The sequence below is a fragment of the Hylobates moloch genome, unplaced genomic scaffold, assembly GCF_009828535.3.
Source record: "Hylobates moloch isolate HMO894 unplaced genomic scaffold, HMol_V3 SCAFFOLD_3, whole genome shotgun sequence".
Lineage (NCBI taxonomy): Eukaryota > Metazoa > Chordata > Mammalia > Primates > Hylobatidae > Hylobates > Hylobates moloch.
In genome coordinates this window covers 147,009,039-147,034,374 of record NW_026652278.1, presented here as the reverse complement: position 1 = coordinate 147,034,374, position 25,336 = coordinate 147,009,039, and the positions used below count along the sequence as shown (strand labels likewise).

At 35.2% G+C, this 25,336-nt stretch overlaps 1 protein-coding gene across 1 annotated transcript; it reads right to left on the bottom strand.

Moving 5' to 3' along the window:
- Positions 1–944: 944 nt before the first annotated feature.
- TDO2 (tryptophan 2,3-dioxygenase) lies at positions 945–17,752 on the bottom strand. The gene is made up of 12 exons (XM_032148621.2): positions 17,655–17,752; positions 17,325–17,430; positions 16,284–16,374; positions 13,644–13,714; positions 12,427–12,554; positions 11,200–11,386; positions 9,507–9,614; positions 6,674–6,785; positions 5,181–5,238; positions 3,881–3,960; positions 3,116–3,206; positions 945–1,512 (listed from the first exon to the last, which is right to left on the bottom strand). The coding sequence occupies exons 1-12, from the start codon at positions 17,687–17,689 to the stop codon at positions 1,359–1,361; spliced, it is 1,221 nt and encodes a 406-aa protein (XP_032004512.1). The 5' UTR covers positions 17,690–17,752; the 3' UTR covers positions 945–1,358.
- Between the last annotated feature and the right edge of the window lie 7,584 nt (positions 17,753–25,336).

The following is a 25,336-nucleotide window of genomic DNA, read 5'->3' as shown; positions in this document are numbered from 1 at the left end:
TACCAGATAGTTAATAAATGGCAGAGCCAGAATTTGCCCTCGAGCTTGTTGATTTCAAAGCTAGTGCCTTTTAACCACCATGCCATTTGCCTCTGTATTATATCAGCCTAGCCACCATCAGATACTGCGTATACACACACACATGAGCACACAACAGTCATGGAGACAAAAGCAATTATATGTAATTCTGAGACAAACTAGATGATATGATCCTTATAAGAAAAAACTTTCAACTGAAACCAAAGAATAGTTCAATTCCACCAAGAACTTACTGCTTGCTAGTGATAATCACTCTAGGTCAAGGTTGACATACATTTTAGATTTTTTAAATAATATTATGTACTTCCTCCCATAACAAAAATTTAAGTTTTCCCAATAACCTGGCCAAGCTAGAAAAAGAAGACTAAAACTCACGTCTGATCTAAACTCTTAGCTTAGTTAATGTCTTATTAGAAATGAACTGGGTCACTGTTCAGTCTGTGTACTTTCTTCTGGAAAGCACATCTTCTTTGAGGGGACTGTTGCTTGCTTCTACCTCAGTTCTGCATGCATTAGAGTTCACTCCACCTCCCAGATCACAGGCATGGGAGCTGGGGGAAAGAGGAGCTTTGCCCTGTGTGAGTCTGATGGTGCTGGAAACTGGGACCCAGCCTGAGACAGAAGCTGTTCTATTACAGGAAAGAATAAAGCCAACACCTGCAGAGAAGAGGAGATGAGACAAAAAAGATCTCAGAGTGTTCCAGGAATATAGCACTCCAGGAACTGGACCCAGTCCTTGTGGCATCAGAGTTTCCATGCTCCTCTTTCAAGGCTTTTTGGGCAGTGTTCATTTGAATTCTGCAAGCAGTAATTCTCCAGTATATCCCCTCTAGACAAACTTCAGATAGATTTCTGTCTGTGGTCATTAAGATTCCTAACAAATACAATCAATATTTCAAAAACAATACAGGGAGAAAGATTAATACTTTATTAATTTAAAAATTTTATTTGAAAGTCTTTGTACAGAATTACAGTGTATTGCATAAAATATTTGAAATAGCTGAAGTTTACAAGTTTATAAAGGTGAAACGATGAGATAATGATTACATTAAGTGGTTACATTAAGTCTCAGGGGAAATTGAATTTTTAATAGGAAAACACCACATGTACAATGTTACTATTTAAATGAATTCTCTCTCATCTTAACGCTTAGTCTTGTCACAAACAAGAGGTAATTAAATTATTTCTAGAATTAAATCAGAGCATTGCAGTGCTGAACAATATATGTATACATATATTAAAACTGTATTTATGAAAATTCATAGAAAATAAAAGATAGACTGTGAAACCAGTATTCTTCATAGATTTTGTAGACGATTTTAATCTGATTCATCACTGCTGAAGTAGGAGCTATCACAGTATTTAGCTGTATATAGAAATTTGTGAATGGTTGGGTTCATCTTCGGTATCCAGTGTCGGGGAATCAGGTATGTTGAAAGATTAAATAAATCTACAAATACCTTGTACCTATCACTGGAAAAACACATACATGAAGATGTGTTACACTGGTTGACATGAAATATTTAAAATTTTCAATTAGAAAATTTATTTCTCAGATATTTTCCATAATTAGTATTCAATATTATAATATATATTGCATGTTGTATGTATCATATATTAAATTAGATATTATGTAGCATTAGTATTGATTGCCTACTTTTTATTCCATTTTCAAAGTTTATGCCCATAAAACAGTATTATGTGTTTTAGAACAGGGTGTTTCCTATTAAAACCGAGAGTCTTATTGCTGACACCTTCATAAAAATAAGGATGTGTTCTCATTTCCTACTTCTGAAGGATGGTATGCAAGGTAATACATTTAAAGCATACAGAGTCTTAGATGCTCATTTGGAAATATTTCCAACTGAAAAGCTGCCAAATAACTGCCCTGAAGGGTTTAATAAATTGAAATGCCATCTTAGACTCATAATAAATGTCCATGAAATAGTTTTAACAGTAAATTTGCTTTTGTGTTGTTAGTCAACAATTTTAACGGTTGCAGTTTTATGGAGGAAGAACATTTGCCTTTGAAGTCAAATAAATCTGGGTTCAAATTCTGGATCTATCACCTACAATTCAAGGACCTTTGACAAGTTGTTTAAACTTCAATGCCCCAGTTTCTAACTCTATAAAATGAAAACTTCAGTCCTTCCTTTTGGTCAGGTCTTTTTAAAACTGAGATAACAACACACTAGAGACGTCGTTTGTGTTAGTTATTCCCACCACCCACTGATGTGTGTGCTCATTTGGTATAGGCAGTTATCGACTGTTTTGTGCTTACAGAATTTATTTCCAGGGAAAGTGAAAATGTCTAAAAATGATGAAAATTTAAACCTGTGTATTTTAGAAACCAACCAATCTGGTAATAACAGTAGGGATGAAAGCCATGTGCTGTAAAGATTTGAGGGGGGGCTAAATGCAAATGTCTAATTTATTCTTGAATTGATTCTTCTTCTTCAAGGGACCATAGAAGTTTTTCAGTTTCCAGATGTATCCATTTGTCCATTTATCTATGATATTGTGAATATCAAAATAAGAATGTACATCCCTTAGAAACCTCTCTAGCGTATTTTAAGTCCTCAATAAATGTTGATCTCTTTCCTTGTGAACACTTTAAAAGGGGCACTCTCTGTAGTAGATGGAAATAGTTTTATAATAGAAGATAGAGTCATATCAGAAAACAAGATGCTACTTTAACTGTGTCGTTTATCTAGCCAGGAAGACATTAGTAGAATTAATGATAAATGTTTTATTCGGGTCAAAACTTGAGCCACAATGAGTTGAAGACTTTTCTGCTTGGATGTAAGCACTGTTAAACCCTTTGTGTCCTCACATATCATGCAGGCATTGATACCATATCCCTTTTCATACAGGATCAAAACAGTGAAGGTTCGTAATTAAAGATTTTATAAAATTACCTCCAAAAGACTGAACTGGAATATTCTAACTACAAACATGTTGTTAGTAGTTCAGACAGGAGCAAATAAAATGGGTTTTTTTAGATAACAAATGTATAGATGGAGAAACAAATTGTTGGTGACTGCCACCAGGAAGAAAGGAGAATTTCCCCACCTACCTCACGGTTGATCGCAAGTAGTGATAGCCTGAGGAACCACCAGTGCCAGCTTTGCTGCCCAGCATTCTGTGCACCATGCACACATGGTTATCTAGGCAAACATACAAATTTACTCCATGGATATTTTTCCACCATTAGTTCCACAATGTTCTAACAACAAGGGGTTGGTAATGATTATTGCTTCTGAGAAAATGCTGGCAACTAACACTTGGCCAGATGGAAGGCTCATACATGAGTGCCGGATGAGACTGTGAGGTTGCCTAGCGCTCCACTTGCTTCAGGCTACATGCATTTCACTCCATCCTTCATTGCATTTAGCCCATGGATACAGCAGAAGAGACCAGGACCATAATATGACTCATGAGCCCATGCCACATTTGCCTTTATGGGGTCCTTCATTTAAAAAAAATAAAAAAACTATTAAAATTAAAAATTTAAAACTGCATTGGCGTAATGGCAAATATATTACTCTTATATAATAAAACTTTTTTTGACCTAAAGTTCAATTTTTCCTTCAGATTTTAAAATAAAACATTTTCATGAGCTCCCAAAAGTATTGTGGGCCTTAGGTACTGTGCCTAGCGTGCATATGGATCAGTTGGCCCTGGGAGAGAGTGATGGCCAAGCTGATTTGTATGAAAGAATGCACCCACACAAAGGAGGGGGGAAGAGAGAAAGTGGGCAGGAGGGCACACAGAAGACCAAGATAAAGAGCACAGGAACAGCATGTGGGAAAGCAGCATGGGGTGAGTGGGAAGGACTTACATCTCCATTTGGTCATCAGTGAATCTATGTCCATAAGAGAAGTCAGCAACTGAAAAGGCACCTGGAACCTAGGCTCTTCCCTAAAGGAAAAAAAGAAGAAAAAGAAGAATATATTCAAGTAAATCGAGTGTGTTAGGAGGAGCATGAGTTTGACAATCAGTTGGCCCTGGAAACAAATGTCAGCTTTGCCTGTGAGGAGCTGTGGCAGCTTTGGCTTATTCTCTCAGTCTCAGTTTCTTCGTCTCAAAGATGAAATAATACTACTCAACTTGCAGTGTTTGTTTGAAGTCTTGAAAAGTCCGTGTAATATACGTGAAGTAATCACCTACAGTCACACCTAACATTGGTTCTTATTAAAAGGGAGAAAGGTGCACTAGTACAGATTTCCCAGCCAAAAATAGTCAAACGCTACTAGGCAAAGATATTAAAACACAAAAAGAAAAGCCACTTTTTATTTCTTTTTATCTATTGGTTTTTTGTTGTTGTTGCTGTTGTTTTGTTTTGTTTTTGTTTTGTTTTGTTTTGTTTACATCTATTTCTTCAACTCTCTCAGTATATTTTCTACTTAGGACACACATGCCTGACTGGCATACATTTACTTGAGTTTAGGAAAAGAGTCAAAAGATGTTGTTTAGGTTGCCATTTAGAAGAAAGACTTGAGAAGATTTTAAAAATTAAATATACAGAAGCATGACAACCTGTAAATGTAGGTATTTTTTACTAGTGTGATATTTATTGTTCTGACACATTTAATTCATGAACCCTGAGGATGGGACCTTCATAAAATAGAGTAGGAGTGAGTCAACATTTCAGGAATAGTTCAAGCGTTTTAGACAATGAAGCTAATTTTACTTGAAATTGCTAAATAAGTGGTACGGTTTGCAAGTTATTTTCACTTCATGCATTTTTTATTTTCTTAAACAGGAATAATCTTAGAGCATTGTTTAATGATAGAACACATTTCAAGAGTGAGTCTCTGAGAGAGTAAACTGGCCATTTAGGACACTTAGTGTTACATAGTGCTTTTTAGAATTCAGTTAAAAAGAATATTTCATTAATTTGTGCAGTGTTTAACCCCATTTAACCCTGTTCAGGGAAAAAGTTATGCCTTTACTATTTAAAAGAAATAAAAGCGGGGTGGGGGAGGTGTAAAACTTCATTACTAATTATCTGCTAAGTTTTCTCCAAAAACTAAATTACTGCATTAAACTATAATTGTAATTTTTAGGCTTTATACTGGATATGTTATCCATATCCACCCCTCAATTTTAACTTCAGTCTCTCTTTGGATTTGCTTTACCTGTAAAAATATATCATCAATGCTCCCTGAAGTGCTCTGTATGACAGCCGTCTTTCACCTGCAAAATACATAGCAAATTTAAATTTATTAGGTCATTTAAGGTAATTTTGTATTAATTTGGCATCGTCGTCTTAAAAAATTTAATGGATTACATGTGTTTAGAAATCAATATAAGTTTCAGTTTACATTTTTTATCCCTTAGGTTGAATTTGTAAACATATCACTTAAAATACAATTATAACATTGGATTTTAAAAAACAAACTAAAAATGTACGTGTTTTAAATTTTCAAAACCTTCAAGTAGCATGTTAAGAAAACCTGATTTTTCTAGAAAATACTTGACTTTCATAGTAAAATTCATTTTCCGAGTAAAATAATATGTGTCTTTCATTTCAAAAAAGTAGTGATGTGTTATAAGCATCATTTCAAAGTAGTTTTCATTAATTCACTTGACATTATTTAACTTGCTTTTAATGAGCACAATTATGTAAAATCATACATGTGTGCTCTAATGAAAGACTCTCTTCGCTGTAGGAAAACAAGATTTTGCTATTCTTTACTGAGGTTTGTTTTTTTTAGAAAACAGAAGCTAACAACCTTTAAGCTTATAAAACTTAATGCCAATTTCATATATTGCTATGTTTTGTACTTGTGTTATAAAAATTAATTTTTACTTTTATTCTGCCTATTTCCAAAAAGGTTTGGGATGCTTTACAATAAAAGTTCTAAGTCAAAATGAACACAAAAGTTTAGAAATGAAAGTACTGATTTTACAGCTCAATAAGTTTCAGGAACTAATAGCTCAGTACCAATTGTCTAAATGTATGCTTTTCCTGGTCTCCTGGTCAGTCAAGCAGATTTGTATGAAAGAACACACCCACACACAAAGGAGAGAGGAAGAGAGAAAGAGGGCAGGAGTATTCCATGTAATTGGAATGTAAGAACATTCCAAGCCCAGAGAACACATAAAAAGACTCTTGGTGATAAATCCAAACAACTAAACTTAGCTAATAAAAGAAACTTAGTATGGCTGGACCACATGAATATGAGATCATAAAAGGCCTTATAGACCACGTTAAAGATTTTATCTTAATCCTAAAACAATGGGGCGACATCAATACTTGCTCTCACAGTAGCTATTCCTTCCTTTTCTTACCTCTACCATAGTGTTTACTATTACAACAATTTGTCTTCATTTCTGTCCCTATTAGGCTGTGAACTACTTGAGAAACTATATGCAACTGATCTTGATATCCCTTATATCTGGCAGAGACTATGAAAATTTTTTCTAATGTTTTTGAAATAATCTGGGCATAGAAACCTGTTAAAATAGGTTTATCACCAAAAACATTTACTCCATTTTTGTTTCTATCAGTAGAATATCAATTTTCATTCTATTTCTCCCAAGTAAGTCTTGATAGTCTTATCAAATGATGTCTTGATCTCATATTCACACATTCCAGGGAAAAGATTCATAAAGTAAAAATACCTACCTTTACTAAGGAGATGTTCATGACGTTTCTCATCAAATAAGGACAGTAGCACCTCTTTTTGCTTCTGAAATTCAGCCACCTGTTCCTCTTTTTCTTCAGACTCTTCCTTAGCCTTTAGGAAAAATATGGCGTTAATAGTCCTGAGAGAGAATAAGTAGATTGATATTTTAGAAAACTTTGCTTATGAGGAAAAGACTTGTGGTTGCTGAAATGATGTACTTTTAATATTTACTGTATCATCTAATATTACTATTTGGAAATTATGTCTTATGAGAAGGAATCTTCCACATACTCAGTGGTTCTATCCTTTTATTTAAGTTTAAATGATTTCTCAATATTAAATATTATCTTCATAAATATAATGAGCAATGGACTCAGATGGACAAAATTGGAGATAACTACCAGCAGTTAATAATGACCTAATTTTAAATAAGAATTATTTCACACAGGAAGTAAGGTAACTTCACTTAGAAAAAGTTAAGAATTCCTAGTCAGAAGAATTATTAACTCTATTGAAATTCTATGTTCTATATTCAGTGTTGAATTCTGTAAATACAATTTCTTAGATATTTCTCACTCATGTTTTATTCATTTTCTATCTATCTATTGATTGGTTTAAGAAAATTCTTATTTTTCTGCCTACAACACATATTCTGCTTATAAGCCAATTAATCGAGCCGGGGCAAATTATTTAACCCAATTATTTCCAATTCATCAGAAAAATCACACTATGTGGTACTAACCTATATGCATATTATTTCAAATTAATTATTTGTTTATTCAATATATGTCATGCTAAGATGGTAGAGATAAAATTGTGAGCAAAAATTGAGAGTCGTGATATTATACAGGAACTATCTGGTAGGAATAAGACATTGAACAAATAATCATCTAGTCATTAAATTACAACCATAGACTATGCTACATGTCATAACTTAAAGTAATAAGGAGTTTAGGAAAGACCTTTCTAAAGAAGTTTTCCTTGAGCCAAGATCTTAAGAGTGGGAAGGAGTTAGTTGGGGAAGAACATTCCAAGCCCAGAGAAGTACACATAAAAGGACTTCTTGGTGATAAATCCAAAGAACTAAACTTAGCTAATAAAGAAACTTAGTATGGCTTGACCACATGAATGTGAGATCAAAAAGGCCTTATAGACCAGGTTAATTTTATCTTTATTCTAAAAGCAATGAGGCAACATCAAAAGGCTTTACACAAAAGGGAGATGTGATCAGATTTGCCTTCTGAAAAGATTATTCATACTGCAGTGTGGAGACTAAATTGGAATAGAGGCATACTGGGAAGGTCGGGGAGCACAGTTCAGAGATTATTATAGTCCAGGTGAAAAACACGATAGAGGGTTGCGCTTGAGTGGTAGTGGTAAATTAAAGGATGATATTTTAGAGCTAATAGGTAACATTGGTAGGACTTGATAGCTTGAAGAAGTGGTGAAACAAGAGGGCGGAGCCAAGGATCACTGATTGATAGGAGTCTGACAACAGCCTATATGGATTATAGGAGAAAAAATTCTTTAATGCAGAGAAGACAATGTTGGTAGGAGAGTGGATGGAAGGGGAAATGTTCAAGTTTGGTTTTATTGGTGTGTTTTTGAGAGGACCAGGAGGAAATATCAAGTAAGGTATTATATACATGTTCTGAAATCTAAGGGGATATATGAACCAGAGATAAATGTTTGAGAACTATGGTGGCTAAGTAGATATTGAAGCAGTGGGTATAAATGACATCATCTAATGAAAGAGTATAGAGATAGAAAAGAATGGATCTAAGCCAATGGACTACAAAACTCTATCATTTATTGGTCTGAGAGAGAAATAAGAGCAAGTAAAAGAGATAGAGAAATAAGGGCCAGAGAATTAGAAGCAAACACAATGGTATGTATTAAATCCAAGAGAAAAGGATGTTCAAGAAAGAATAAGTAGTAGTCATAGGTATTGAATGTTTCTGCGAGGTCAACTAAGTTAAGATTAAAAATGGCCATTAGATTTATGTACATGAAGGCCACATGAGAATGACAGTACAGGAAGACAACTTGAAGTAAGCTGAGGATTAGATGAGAGATAAATAATTATTCTGACTTCTGTTCTCAATGCTCTACAAGTATTTATTTAATTTCCTGATCATAATAATCTTATGAGTTAGATATTCTTATTTTTCTATTTTGCCAATGCTGAAAGATAGGCAAAGAGAGGTGCAGTCATTTGTTCTCTGTCACATAGTTGTTTAAGAAGTGGAAGTAGAACTGGAACCCAAGTAGCGTGACTTCAAAGTCTATGCTTTCGGCACTACCTGATGCAACCTCTCAAGATGTAGAATGTAAACAAGTCTTCCAGGAAATTTAGTCATGCCAAGAGGATGAGAGACCTGAAAGATCAGGGCAATGAGCAATCAACAGTATCTTTTAAGTAGGAGAAAACTGACATTGTCTGAGAGCTGCCAGAAAGCACCCAGTAAATACACAAGAGCAAAAGCAAAGTTACAGAGCTAAATAGATTTGGTTGGTTAGTCCACTGTGGGCCTGGTTCTGTCTAGAATTCGTTCTAATATAGAATTTTCAATAGAAATGAAAAAATAATATTAATCTCAGCTGGTTATCATAGACAAAATTCTCCCTTGCAATGAAGGTCTTATTTTAGTATAAAATTTATCACACATAAAGAAAGTGAAATCAGTCATGTAATATAGTCCAAGAAAATACATTTGTGAAAGAAAAAAATATGAGAAAGATGAAAGCTTAAGAGAAAAGCAAAAAAATAATTAAAATATAATTTTGAATATTTCTGTATTACATTTATATTAACTCATGTCATCTAAATACCTGAATCCTTATGAATTCCTCTTCCAGACCTCTGGTGATACTTTTTTCGAGCTTTCCCCAGAAGTTAAATCCATGTGGCTCTAAACCTGGAGTTCTTTCCAGCCATGCCTTAAATAAACATTATTTTTTAAGTGAGTACATCGTAAAATTTAAATTATGTAAAATGCATTGTAACTGACATGTATAAACTTGAAAAAAGAAATCTTCATGGTTTCCAGAAACAATGCTACAAGTTTTATTTGTAAATGTTTTTTGTTTCTCTTCAATTTCTTTATTTATGAAATAATTAATATATTCAATTTTCTTAATTTTTATGGCAACTGTTAATAATGTTTACTCTTTATTTCTTAAGAAATATGTGATTACAGAAATTCCAATTGTCTTCTAGAAATCTACAAACATATCTAAACATATTTAAAGAATGTATTCTTAATAATTATTTTACCGATATATTCTGGTTTATTCTCAAGTTATTTTATGTCACAGGAGCTGAAGAAATTATGATATGTATAAGATACGATCTCTTCTAAATTCATGGGCACTGTATACTTAGCAACTTTGAAATTAACCATCCATGCGATTACTTTGAGATTTTAAAATATTTTTAAATCTAGAAATAAAACTAAATTTATGTACCTCTGTGAGTTCTCATTTAACCTATACTTATTATAATTCCTAAATTAGCTTTGTAATTCTTTTTCTCCCTATTCTTATATGCCATTATTTGGCATTATATATAATACATTAACCTAAATCCACATTTACAGTACCCAGAGGATTAATGAGCAGAGTATAATTCAACACAAGAAAAGTTAATTTGCAGAAGAAAAGGCTTTGTAATGGAAACCAAGACAATACAATCTTTGTTTAATAATCTGTTTTTGAAGAAAAAATTAATAATTCCTAAAGGCTACTTACAGACCTTTAGGGAATTTGGATATGAAGGGAACATTTTCTGAGGTGTATATTCTTAGTAATTTAGTTCAGCTAAGAAAAATACTAAATAACCGGAAATTTTCAATTACAGAATATTTTAAAACAATAAAGCTCACTAAATAATCACACTCAGTCTAAAAATCAGCTAATTAAGTGTTACTTAGTAGGGATGTTTAAGGAATTGTTTTATTGAGATGACAAAGTTATTAAATATTAACATACAATTGATTACGTAAGTATTTCTGAAGTTCTCAGCAGGGCTCTTGACATTTTCAATATTTTAGTAACATGAATTTACAAATTCACGTATTTTTATGAATTCTTTCTATCCTTATTTCCACTGAATGTAACTCAGTTTTGATATGAGTTTTTAAAATTCTGATTTAGCAAAAGCTAAATAAGAAGATGTATTGAGGCCGGGCACGGTGGCTCATGCCTGTAATCCCAGCACTTTGGGAGGCCGAGGCGGGCGGATCACGAGGTCAGGAGATCGAGACCATCCTGGCTAACACGGTGAAACCTCGTCACTACTAAAAATATAAAAAAATTAGCCGGGCATGGTGGCGGGAGCCTGTAGTCTCAGCTACTCGGGAGGCTGAGGCAGGATAATGGCGTGAACCCGGGAGGCGGAGCTTGCAGTGAGCCGAGATCGTGCCTCTGCACTCCGGCCTGGGCGACAGAGCGAGACTCCGTCTCAAAAAAAAAAAAAAAAAGAAGATGTATTGAGTTAAACTTCAGAAATTGTATGAATCCATACCTCCACTAATTCCAGAAGTGTTTTTTCCTGCTCAGACTTAAGTAGCAGTTCATTTTCTTCTCCTTTGAAGTTATCACGATAATGTCTTCTGTTATAAGGGACTCTCATGTTCTGAAGAACACCTATCTTGTTTTCTAATAGTCGGAATTGCAAACTCTGGAAGCCTGATGCTGGAGATAAGTACTCTCTTTGAGATTAAATGGGGGAAGGAAAGGCAAGGGAAGGGAAAGAGAGGAGAGGGAAAGAGCAGAGAAGAGGAGGGGAGGTGGGGGGAGGGGAGGGAAGAGGAGAGGAGAGGAGAAGAGAGAGAAGAGAAAGAAGAGAAGAGAGAGAAGAGAAAGAAGAGGAGAGAAGAGAAGAAGAGAAGAGAAGAGAAGAGAAGAGAAAAGAGAAGAGAAGAGGAGAAGAGAAAAGAGAAGAGCTGACATTATCAATCACCATAATGGTTTCTTCTATTGTAAGAGATTGTAGAGATTGTCAGTTTTACTCTCTTGGATATCAAGAGCGGATACACACAACTGTCTAGAGTTAGACCTGTGATTTGACTCACTGAAATCAGAAAAATGAGCTACTTAAATATCATCGGATATCAAAAATGTTATTACTCCCACTCCCCATATTACATCCTTGTGAATGTCTTTCATTTCACTGCTGCTAAGACTTTAACGTTTTAAATTCACCACAAATTCTACTTTTCCTTTGTCAGACATGTTCAGGACATTGCTTGTTACATCCTACATCCAATGGAAGTTTCTTAAACTTTTTTCTTCTCATATTTTGGTAAGAAAAAAGCTATCTATATGGTATTGCCATGAAATGTACAGGTAAAATTTATGGTTTAATCTGTAACTTCTACTTTGATTGACATGCTTCTGTATATATCGCTCCTGTTTTGAGTTTTTATATTTTTTAAATTTAATTACATGTATTTTATTAGCTATTTTAGTCAATGTGCTAAGTTGACTAAAATTCTTTTTGGAGAAAAACAGGACACACAGTGATGAATTTAAATTAATTGATCATATTACGCTTATATGTAAAAATGAATAATAAAATATTTTTAATAACTTCTCAGATGCTTTGTGATTGAAGACCCCTAAGTCCATATAGTGACAAAGTGTTAGTAAGACAGACTCCTCATGGCACACAACACACACATGCTGCTTTTACCCCACCAAAATGAGAAAGTAATTCCATCACATTTTTTAAAACGCCAAAGGTGCACACCTGAAGTCATTGAAGTCCAAGGCTGTCATCGTCTCAAGAATGGAAAACTGCTGCACCAGCAGTTTCAGGATCACTGACACTCGGTGCATCCGAGAAACAATCTTAAGCATGTTCCTTTCATCTCTGACCTGATGGTTAAGAAATGAAACACTGAGTTAGCAATGCTGACCTCTAGAAAATACAAAATAGACAACGGCACTGCATTCCCATTAATTTTGTCTCTAACTTTGTTTTAAAGGGAAACTTTGAAACTAAAATTTGCCAAGAGTATCTAACAGTTCTGAATTGTGGGCAAGGAAGTTCTGCAAAATAAGAAATTTTTTCTTTCTTTGACAATAGAAAATTATATAGAAGCAAGGTAGAAGTAAATTCTAGAATACAACCCCCCACTGATTTCAAAACAAGTTTCTCTTTTAGTTTTGTTTCAAAGAACAGAGGTCAGGATAACACAGGAACTTCTGAGTGAGGATTAAACAACATGTGGACCAATCTACTCTTTACTGAGGGCCAAAGTTGCCACTGACACAAATGGGAAGTGGATTCATAAAGGCAGGAAGAGTCCCATCTGTATGTATGTGCTCTGTCTCCTAGCCCTTCTTGGAGCAGGGACTCAGAGGTTGAGGACCCAAGGAAGGATCCTCAGAGCCATGGCAAGAGGAAGCAGGGTGGGAGATGGAGAAGTGCAGCTCAAACTCCTGCCATCACCAGAAGCTTTCCCTCCTCTCCTCCCACTCTTAGTCCTCCTGTACTTTTCTTCCCCATTCCCCCATTCCCCTTTTCCCCCTTTTCTTCCTCTTTTTCCTTCTCCCACCACTCTTTCTCTACTGCCTCCTTCTCTTCCTTTTTCACTTTCCTTATTATTGCTCCTATCTTCCTGCAGCTAATATTCAGTAGAAATACAATTCTGGTACCTGTTAATTAAAGGATTCCCATTAGCTTGGTAATCCACCATCATTTATAACATCTTTGTGGGTGGAAATGAGTTCTAAACAAGGGACTTGAAACTGAAATTTGAAAGGAACCTTAAAGTCACATGTAATTTCGGAATAGCAATGGGAAAATATGACTGAACTCCTCATTCATTCATAAAATGTCTGTTTGTTTTATCATTATATATTAAGACCACCATTTGGTGTTAATGTTTTTCTCTCGTTAATAATACTTTCCATATCTTTCAAAAATATATATGAAACCAATATTGTGACATAAGAACTTACATGGCCATTCTGAAAGATCTCTCGAACAGAATCCAATTCCCAAAGGATTTGCTTAAACCAGAGTTCGTAGGCTGTAATAAGGAAGTCATTGTCAGTTGGAAAGTTATGGGAGCCTTTTTGGCCATTTATTATATGAAAGATATGTTTAACATGTTGAAAGAGAAATTAAAATGTTACCTTAAAATCAATAAATGTAAATATAGTCCCATTGTATGCCAGAAATAAATGTTAGTGTTAAAGTTGTAATAGCCTCCTTTTATTAAATGTTTTAATATGCTAGGTATGTTACCTAATGCTTCACATTCATTATTATTACACTAATTCCTCTCAACAAATGCATTTTTAGGTCTTTAAGGATATAGCACATAGCTTAATTCTAGCTTTCTCTATGGAAGCTGGAAGTATGTGGGGAAGCAGAAGTGATAATCAACTTCAACTACACACTGAGAAATTAGTATTTCCTAACCTAAATGAAAGATTGTAGGATTTTAAGAACGTGAAAATACAAAGCTAAGTTACTTAAAATGCAGCATTTTTTCTGTTTGTTTTATTTGTGAAAATCCTAGCATAGACTTAGCACATATGAGAAAGTGGCCAGATGTTTGTAGTCAAAGGAAAATGACAAAGTTTCATATTACTGTAACAGCTAATTCCCAGGGGGAACTTTGTTGCAATTGAGTCCACATTACCCAGTAGATCATCTTTCAGAATTTCCATGAGTCCAAGGTTTATTTGTTTAAACCTGAATTCTGCCAAAGCTTTTCTGTTGAAGGATTAAGTTTGTTCTCCCCTTTTACTAGGGGCTGTCAAACAATAACATTGGCATTAAAGAAAAGTGATATAGTAATGACATTTTGGAAGAAGCATAGTTGGAATCAATCTATCTGAAATTACTGGCTGTGTCAATTGGGGCAAAACCATTTTCTTTAACGTCAGTTGACTCATTTGTAAAATGGATCAGTTACCTACCTACAACTGGAAACCTGTGATTCAAAAACCTTATGACTGACTTATAGCAGTATGATAGACATGGATAGACATTTTGACTCCTTTGTGTTACTAGATGATTCATAGCAAATATAAATGGTTCTCCCCATTGATTTGTCCTTCCCATAATATTCTGTACCACTAGAAACTAAGGACTTATTCAAATTCATCCATTTTTCTTCAGTACCTAGCACAGTGTCAGGCACAAAGTAAATATTGGGTGATTATTTTATGAATAAATTAAATAGACAATGTAATAATTAGATGAGCACAGGAAGTTGATAATCTTAGAGATCTTCAGTGCATCCTGTTTGGTTCTATCATATGGATAAAGGCAATGTTTCCATACTAATTAAAGGACTCCAATTATAACTCTAAGTTATGTTTAAAAAGACTTTGGGGGACCTAATTTTTATATTTGAGCAAAGAACAATCAAACATTTATTGATCAGTTTATGTATATCTTTTTTAACCCTATGTAACCACTGCCTACATGTTGTAACTAAAGAATAGAAGAAAAGTGTTTTTATAAAATAATGATAGCTACCATTTCTTGCATGTTTATTATGTGTTACACCTTGGGCTAAGTGCTTAATGCACATTATCTTATTTATCTTCACAGGAACTCTGTAAGTGAGAGCATCAGTAATTCTCTCCATTTTACATATGGGAAAATGGAGGTCCTGAGATCTAAGCAACTTGACCAGAGTCACACAATTTATAACAATAGAATTGAGATGCTAAACAATTCTTAAATTCCTAATTTATGCTACCATACAATGATTCTTCTCCTATTGATATTGCCTTGGTATAAGCCACCAATAAAAGTATAAATATAAAAACAGGAGAACTGACACATCAAGCCAGTTTTTTAACTTTTAATTTCTTTACTAGAAAGAGTTTATTAATTTAGTCGATCACGTTGGAAAGCACCCATTTGAGGAAAGAACACAAAGAATTGGTAAGGCAGGGAAACACATCTAGATGTGGGGCACTGGCAGGCAACAGCAATTGGGCTCCAGTCATTCAGAGGTCAGTATAGTGGTACTGAAAAGCTTAGAGTAAATGTTACTAATATTTTGGGGTCACAGACCTCTTTAAGATAATATTCATGAAAATTTGCACATAATTTCGGAGTTCAGGGACCTTCTAAACTTCTGAAGTCATGAACACATAAGCTAAAAAAAAACCCACTGCCCAGAAATTATTATAGAAATCTGGAAAGGATAAACATACATTTTTGGACAAAATTTACATTTTTCTTTATTACCAGATTTGTATAGGATTATGTCAATCTAGCGTAAATTTCAATGATCTTGAAAATAGTTTTTTAGTGTTCCGAAGTGAGAAATGTAACATCATCACTTGGGAATTCTTTGTGAAATTCCAAGAGACAAAAAGTCCCCTTGGAGTTAAGAACAAAGCTAAAGTCCTACTTCACCTATTAGCAGTGGAGTAACATAAAGAAGACTATTTAAATCCTTATATCAGTCCTATGAGAATTTATCTGGCAGCAAAATATTCTCAAACATTTCTAACAGAGGTAATTCCATGATCTTTCATCATTTTGTAGTTTAAAAATTATAGCTTTCCTCATTACCAATGAGAAATGCCTGTGGAATAGTTATTGTCCAAAACCTTTGTGCAACTTACCTTGATGAGTTATGATAAAAAGATGTTCATCATGGATTTTATTTCCTTTTGTTTCACTTTGCAGTTCTTGTGCATTCAAAACTTTTTCCAACTTGAAATGAAAAATAAAAAGCCTGTCTGAAATTGCAGAACTTGGTTTTTATCAACTTTAGTAAGAAGTAGAATATGATAATTAAAATGCTCCTCCAAACCCAAAATTCTCAGAAACCAATTTAGTTTCTTTTAAACAATGGATGAATCTCATCATAAAGAGTGAATTGAATTTGTGATTTTTATTCTTCTCAGAAAATTTCTATTTGGCAAGATTTTATCATAATAAATCCTATTAAGCTTTTTGACATGTCATATCCCTTTTCATGAAATGAATATGACGAAAACTTGAAAACATGCTGAGCTGACTATGCATTTGGCATTCTTTTATTCCCCTAAGGAGTCTATTCTAAGAATATTTTAGCATTCTTTATCAGGTCATCCTTAGAAACTCACCGATGAAGACATCAAGGACTCTAATCATTTTGCCTCTTAAAAAAAAATAGAAGACAAACAGGCTGAAACTTAGCCCAGAATAATCTCCCAATACCTCATTCATTAACATCCCTCTTTATATGTTAATTATTTCAAGAAAATTCTCTGTGTGCCTTTTACATTTCTACTTTATGATAAGAGATTTAAAGGAGAATTTTTTCAAGATGCATTTGCAGTTATCTAGGCTGACATTTATTAACTATGTCTTATTTATACAAGTTGCACAATGCCTGCGAATCATCCACAGTGTATCTTATCATGTATACGCCTCTGCCCAGATTCTGGATTCTCTGCTCTTACTTCCACTGGAGAGATGAATTTTATCCTATAAGTCTCTTGAATTATTCTAACAAAAGTTGAAAACGTAAAAATGTTTATGAATAAAAATATCCTTAGGTCCAGAAAACTATTGGTGACTGAGAAAAAAAATCCAAGAAACAAAATCATAAAAAGTCACTTGGCAGAACTGAGTGCCTAACAATGGACACCAAACCCTGTAAGGACCCTGCCACTTACATGCAGGTAGTTCCCATAGATAAGACCTCCTTTGCTGGCTCTATTCACACCAGTTTGTGATTTATCTTCTTCACTGCCTTCTACGGGAAGTTTTTTAAAAGTATATCTGCAAATTTAATAAATCAAGAGGGAAAAATAGTGCTTTAGAAAACACAGTTGACTAATGATAGGGGTGATTAAAATTCTCATTGCAAATTTTCTTTAGAGTAGATTGGTAGACAAAGGAATAAAGGTGACAGTTTTCAATGCTCATTAAATTCAGAAATTAAAATGCTCACACTTGATACTTCTAAAAGCCTAAACCCACTTAGAATAAAGGTAAATACTCACCCAAAGTTGTTTCCTAAAAATGGGCACCCACTCATGGTGAAAAGGCACTGTCTGAGAAGCACGGAGGTTTGACTCTAGGCAGATGCTATCATTGACCTTCCCAGATGTTCTACAGCTGCCTTTTATGTATCCTGCTTACCCTGCACCAGCCAATCAGTATGATTCTTGTACTCTTAGCTAACTTCTCATTTCCATTGGTACAGAACTGAACCTCTGTAAACTTTAGAGTGGATTTATGTTGGGCACAGTTCATTTGCTAAGAGTGAGTGATCTGCCAAATTGAGTTGTATGACTTGCCAAGTTCCGCTTTTATATTCAAAGTAACAAATATCCAATGAATCAACAGAGGCCAAGTTAAAAAAATTACATTTATTCAATCCCAAGAAAACGTTTGGCATAGTATTAGGATACATAAGACAATGAGCTTGTGAAAAACAAATATGTATTCTCTCAAATTTGATTATTCTTACAGCTTCTAGACCAAAAACTGAAATTTAACAGCTCTGGGGAAATTAACTGTATAATAAAGTCTGGGTACATGCTCAAAGCCCACTTCCATTCAATCATCAGAGTTCTTCTGAACGAAATATCATCTAATAATCATCAGCAGTTAAGCTCTCAACACATTGTATTGGAATTTAAATGAACATTATCAGTTTACTATTCATCTGTGGCATACCAATGACAGGGTAGCTAGGAGTCATCCACATTAGCATACATTGCCTATATAGAATTTTAAAACAGTAGTTCAAGACCAGCCTGGCCAACATAGTGAAACTCCATCTCTACTAAAAATACAAAAAAATTAGCCAGGCATGGTGGCGCGTGCCTGTAGTCCCAGCTACTAGGGAGGCTGAGGCAGGAGACTCACTTGAACCCAGGAGGTGGAGGTTGCAGTGAGCCAAGATTGTGCCATTGCACTCCAGCTTGGGCAACAGAGTGAGACTTCGTCTCAAAACAAAAACAAAACAACAACAACAACAAAAACCAATAATAGCCACGTGCTCATAATTCTGTGCAATATCAGTGATAAAAATATTCTTCCTTGAAACATCATTTATTAATCTAAGCTCTAAACAATTGCCCCGAGAACCATTAAGCCAGGATAGAAGCTTCATGGCCTTATCCTTAGGATGCCACTGCTACTCACTAAGAACTACAGGCAGAAACAGCATTTAGCCTTTATTTAATCATCTACCATGATGGAATTTTTTCTAATTAGCCAAAGTCATTGAAGTTAGAAACCTGATTTCTAATCTTGGCTCTATGACTACCTTTGTAATATGAGAAAAAGTGACTGAATTTCTGTACATATCAATTTCCTCACCAAAATAGAAAGTGTTTAAGCTGATTATAATCTTCAAGATCCTGACCAGGTTAAAATCTTGATTTTATTACTGAATAATAAATTATATATCTAATACAGAAAGATAAACAACATGCAAATGCCATGTTATAATTGAACTAGAAAATCATCAAAACTATATGCTATACCTGTCACATGTCCCTTGAGTTTTTATGAATGATCCTGGAAATTGCCTACACACTGGATGGGGACCTTATCTGAGAGAGCGGTGGAGTCACTGTTGCTTTTCCTGTTGTCCTGGCTTACAGTGTTTGGAAGCAGAGAATGGTTAACAGCTCCTCTTTCTCTACATAGTTGTTCAACTGGGTATGTGTTTACAGAGAATAATGCTAAATAATTTATTCCACTCTCTTTAAGCCTTTTGAAAAGAGCTGAGAAGTTTCCTTCACTTATTGGTCAACATATTAGTAAAACAAATAAGGAAACAAATTTTCCTATGAATTGGAAAAAATAGATAATTTAGAAACAAAAAAATTTTTTAAAGAAATGACATTTCACTCCTAAGTAGTAGTATCAATTCAATATTTCCTTTTATATCACAAGAACTGATCACTGAAAGACTTGACTTTGGGGCATCAGCGAAATTGCAAGCTAATCTAAAAATAACTTATTTTCTTCATCCAGGAGAGTAACTACAGTGGAAGGCCCCCATACACACACATTCTTATTATTTTTTGCAGTAGAAAGCATTATCAAATGTATTACTAGTTATATTCTGGTCATCACCTTGCCAATACTTAAATTTTGCCACTTGGAACCCAATTTGTCCATCTGATGATAATCTAATTAGGAAACTTTTATTTATAATCATATTTAGAATTTATTTCTTATTTTTATTTTTATTTTTAGAGATGGGGTTTCACTATGTTGACCAGGCTGGTCTTGAACTTCTGGCCTCAAGCAATCAACCCATCCCAGCCTCCCAAAGTGCTGGAATTATAGGCATGAGCCACTGTTCCCAGGCTCAGATTTAAAATTTCTATGACTATAGTATCTACAGCTCCCAATTTATTTATATACGGAATATTTTACACAGACTTTCTGGAAATATACTTTAACTCAAATAATGCAACGTAATAGAACCTCAGACATTTAACAGATCAAGAGAGGAGATTCTATGGGTACAGGCAATGATCTGCAGTAACCTTCTAAACCCACTCTATTTCCATATGCACATAACTCTGTGCACACATGGCTTAGAGAAGGAAGATGCTGGAGGCAACACTGGTAGATGAGCATGTTTAAGAAGATGCAAATCATAACTAATTCTGGGCCTAAAAGATACCCTAGAAACCATCTAATCTATATTCAGAAGTAAAAATACTAGAAAGCTGAGATATAACAACTTTCTTTTTCAGACATGTAGTAAAAGAATATGAAAATCAGATATAAAGCATTATAACAAAAATCTTTGTCTCTGGGCCTTTCTTCTTGATTTCTAAGGTTAGGGTGCAGAAAAGAGTGAGCCTGCAAGGGTAGAGCAATGAGAATTAGCAGGAACTTGCATTGAGCTAAACTCTGAACGTGAATAGGAGTTTATAAAGATCATCCCTTCAGCCATCACAGTATTTCTTTCTACAAAGCACCACAATTGCTCTTCCATAAGATGTTACCTTTTCTTTTTCCATCTACCCTACACAGCTTAAAATTGCTGCAACATCTTTCTGTCGGCCAATGCAATTTTCCACTCTTTTTCTTACTCAACGATGGTAGATTGTGGCAGACACAGAAATGCTGACTCAGTAGGGGGATTCTGAAAGGATTCTGCACCTTTCTTTGAATAGCCCAGAGCAACCCCCAGTTGCTCCTGACATTGACCTCAATAATTTATTTATGGCTCTTTTCCTGTCTCAACTTCTTTAGTCCCTCACTCCTTTCTGGGAACATCTCCCAAATAAATCCCCATCCCCCAAATCCTTAACTCGGGCTCAGACTTTCTTATGCATCATTGTGTCATTGTGTCATTCTCTGTATTTCCTGAATTTGAATGTTGGACTGCCTTGCTAGGTTTGGGAAATTCTCCTGGTTAATATCCTGCAGAGTGTTTTCCAAGTTGGTTCCATTCTCCCTGTCACTTTCAGGTACACCAATCAGACGTAGATTTGGTCTTTTCACATAGTCCCATATTTCTTGGAGGCTTTGTTCATTTCTTTTTACTCTTTTTTCTCTAAACTTCTCTTCTCACTTCATTTCATTCATTTGATCTTCAATCATTGATACCCTTTCTTCTAGTTGATCGAATTGGCTACTGAAGCTTGTGCATTCATCACGTAGTTCTCATGCCATGGTTTTCAGCTCCATCAGGTCATTTAAGGACTTCTCTACACTGGTTATTCTAGTTAGCTAGAATAATTTGACTAATCTTTTTTCAAGGTTTGTAGCTTCTTTGCATTGGGTTCAAACTTCCTCCTTTAGCTCGGAGAAGTTTGATCATCTAAAGCCTTCTTCTCTCAACTCATCAAAGTCATTCTCCGTCCAGCTTTGTTCCCTTGCTGGTGAGGAGCTGCGTTCCTTTGGAGGGGGAGAGGTGCTCTAATTTTAAGAATTTTCAGCTTTTTTGCTCTGTGTTTTTCCCCACCTTTGTGGTTTCATCTACTTTGGTCTTTGATGATGGTGATGTACAGATGCAGTTTTGGTGTGGATGTCCTTTCAGTTTGTTAGTTTTCCTTCTGACAGTCAGGACCCTCAGCTGCAGGTCTGTTGGAGTTTGCTGGAGGTCCACTCCAGACACTGTTTGCCTGGGTATCAGCAGTGGAGGCTGCAGAGCAGCGAATATTGCTGAACAGCACATGTTGCTGCCCGATTTTTCTTCTGGAAGCTTTGCCTCAGAGAGGTCATGTGAGGTGTCAGTCTGCCCCTACTGGATAAAGAAAATGTGGCACATATACATCATGGAATACTATGCAGCCGTAAAAAGAGATTAATTCATGTCCTTTGCTGGGACATGGATGAAGCTGGAAACCATCATTTTCAGCAAACTAACACAGGAACAGATAACCAGACACCACATGTTCTCACTCATAAGTGGGAGTTGAACAATGAGAATACATGGACACAGGGAGGGAAACATCACACACTGGGGCCTGTCAGGTGGTTTGGGACTAGAGGAGAGGTAGCATTAGGAGAAATACCTAATGTAGATGACAGGTTGATAGGTGCAGCAAACCACAATAGCACATGTATACCTGTGTAAGAAATGTGCACGTTCTGCACATGTATCCCAGAACATGAAATATAATAATTCAAAAAAAGAAAGAAAACAAGACAAAAAAAATTTGAACAAAATTAGAAAATAAGATTGTTGCAGGAAGTCAGGGACCCTGAACGGAAGGACCACTGAAGCCATGGCAGAAGAACACAAATTGTGAAGATTTCATGGACATTTAATAGTTCCCAAAATTAATACTTTTACAATTTCTTATGCCTGTCTTTACTGTAATCTCTGAACATAAATTGTGAAGATTTCATGGACATTTATCACTTCCCCAATCAATACTCTTATAATTTCCTATGCCTGTCTTTACTTTAATCTCTTAATCCCATCATCTTCCTAAGCTGAGGATGTATGTCACCTCAGAACTCTGCGATGATTGCATTAACTGTACAAATTGTTTGTAAAGCATGTGTGTTTGAACAATATGAAATCTGGGCACCCTCAAAAAGAACAGGATAACAGCGATTTTCAGGGGACAAGGGAGATAACCATAAGATCTGACTGCCTGCAGGGCCAGGCAGAACAGTCATATTTTTCTTCTTGTAGAAAGCAAATAGGAGAAATATCACTGAACTCTTTTCCCAGCAAGGAATAACCCTGGAGAAGGAATGCATTCCCAGGGACAGGTCTATGGACAGCTGTTCTGGGAGTGTTTGCCTTATGCAGTTGAAAATAAGGGATGAAATATGCCCTGGTCTCCTGCAGTGCCCTCAGGCTTGCTAGGATTAGGAAATTCCAGCCTGGTGAATTCTAGTCAGACTGGTTGTCTGCTCTTGAACACTGTTTCCTTTTAAGATGTTTATCAAGACAATATGTGCCCAGCAGGACATGGAACCTCATCAGTAGTTCTAATTTCACCCAGGCCTTGTGATCTTGCTCTTCCCTTGTGATCGCCCCTCTTCGCTTGTGATCTTTTATTGCCCTTTGAAGCATGTGATCTTTGTGACTTATGCCCTGTTTGTACCCCCTTCCCCTTTTGAAATCCCTAATAAAAACTTGCTGGTTTTGCAGCTCAGGGGCATCATGGAACCTACCAATAGGTGATGTCACCCCCGAGGCCCAGCTGTAGAATTTCTTTCTTTTGTACTCCTTCTGTTTATTTCTCAGATGGGCCGACACTTAGGGAAAATAGAAAAGAACCTACATTGAAATATTGGGGGCTGGTTCCCCCAATATAAAATGATTTTAGATCACAATTAGGGCTATAAAAAAAACAAAGCAGGGTTATGGAACAGGGAATAGCAGAGAAGGAAGGTGAAGGCAAACTCCTCTGAGAGACAGACACCAATGGAACCCAAATGGTGAGGAATCAGCCAGGCACAGATCTGGATGAACATAAGATCAGATATAAAGATGCTTGTACATTTTACAGAATTTTAATTCCAAGACAAATTTATAAAAACATACAAAATAAAATAATACGTTAAATATGTTTAAATTTACAAATCTAATTTAATGTTCTGTTGAAACTGAGGTATCAGTCACAGTGTGACTGTTTACAAGTGTTTTAACACAGGTTTTCTGAGTCTTGCTGGTCTACAATGACGAAGCCGTGTGATGCCTCAATTTCTTGAGCTCTTTTGTCTATTCATACAATCCTAAAACATCCGTTCCAATAGCACATAGTGATAACATCCAGCATTTGCTTGGTGTGAACAGTCATATACCTATGAAACTCACCTGTGTTCTTTTCTCATTTGCCTAGAACAGAAGTTAGAAAAGTACTGGGTGATGACATGCATATAAACAAATGCATATCTTCTTGCATCACTGGTGAAATATAATGGAGCTTTCTTTTGCCAACATAGAAGCACTCTCAAGGCTGGAAGGATGGAGGAAATCTCCTCATTAGCTCTGACCTACTGCAGAAGAACATTCTTCTCATAAGCATGTGCAACACAGTTGGCTAAAATTCTGAAACAAAAGCGTGCAAAATATTTCCATTTAATGGGAACAAGTTATTTTCAACATGTAATTTTTTAACCCTTTTTTATGCTGGTTTCAGAAAAAAATGTTTAAACCAGAAATAATAATATAGATGCCATTTTTGAATTTTGTCTATCCATTTCATTTCAGATACTGGGAATGAGTGTTTTTAAATACAATTCTGATTAAATAAAATGTTTTTCTTCTTCTACCAAACAAATCTATAAGATAATATGTATTTAAATGGCAACCAAATTGTTAGCTAACTCTAATTGCCCACATATCTTAGCCCAGCCCTGTTTCTCCCTCATGTCTGACTTAAGCTAGCCCCATCTCTTTCTACTCTTTTTCCACAGCTGGCAGAAGTTGCATTATGTCGCCCGCCAAAATGACTTGGTCTGTAATCTTTAACCAAGGCTGTCAATTTCTAACTGACTCACTTCACAGATGGGAAACGAAGTCCAGAGAATTTCAAAATATTGCCTGAGTGCATCAGCTAATTAGAGGTGAAATTGGGACAAAGCCATTTAAAAGTCTCATGGCTGCCACAATGCAATGATCATTCCCTTATGTTTCAAAACTTATTTCATTAAACAAAATGCACAGAAGATAGTTTGTTAAAATATTATTCTTAGCTCCAAAAGAAAAAAAAACTTTAAAAAATTTAAAATATACATTCAATGGACATGAAAAAATGCAGCTCAAAACAGAAAGATAGGGAGAACGGGGCAAAAGAAAAATGCATGTAGTAAAATATTACTAAGCCAGGAATGAGATGATTACAACATGATCTGTAAGAATCAAGAGAGTTGTTAGACATGGGTCCAAATTTGGCCCCAAGTTTTCTAGCAGCCAACACAAAGAAGGAAATTACATAAGTAGATAATCTACAGTCCCACTAAAATAAAAATAAACTAGTTTTCAGGAATATCACAAGCAGCCCTGGGAAAGAGAAAATCCCTTCATTCTAATATAAGATTACCTAGAATGTCAGTGAGTTGGACACTAATCTCAATTGATATTTAGGCACATCATAATTCTCAATCAATAGATTGTGCTTTAATATCTATTCTCATCAATAGATTGAGAATTATGATGTGCCTAAATTTCCTAAGAAGTTTTATTAATATGCTGCAGTTTTAACTCAGCACTTTAGGAAGTGGTCTGAAACAGAAT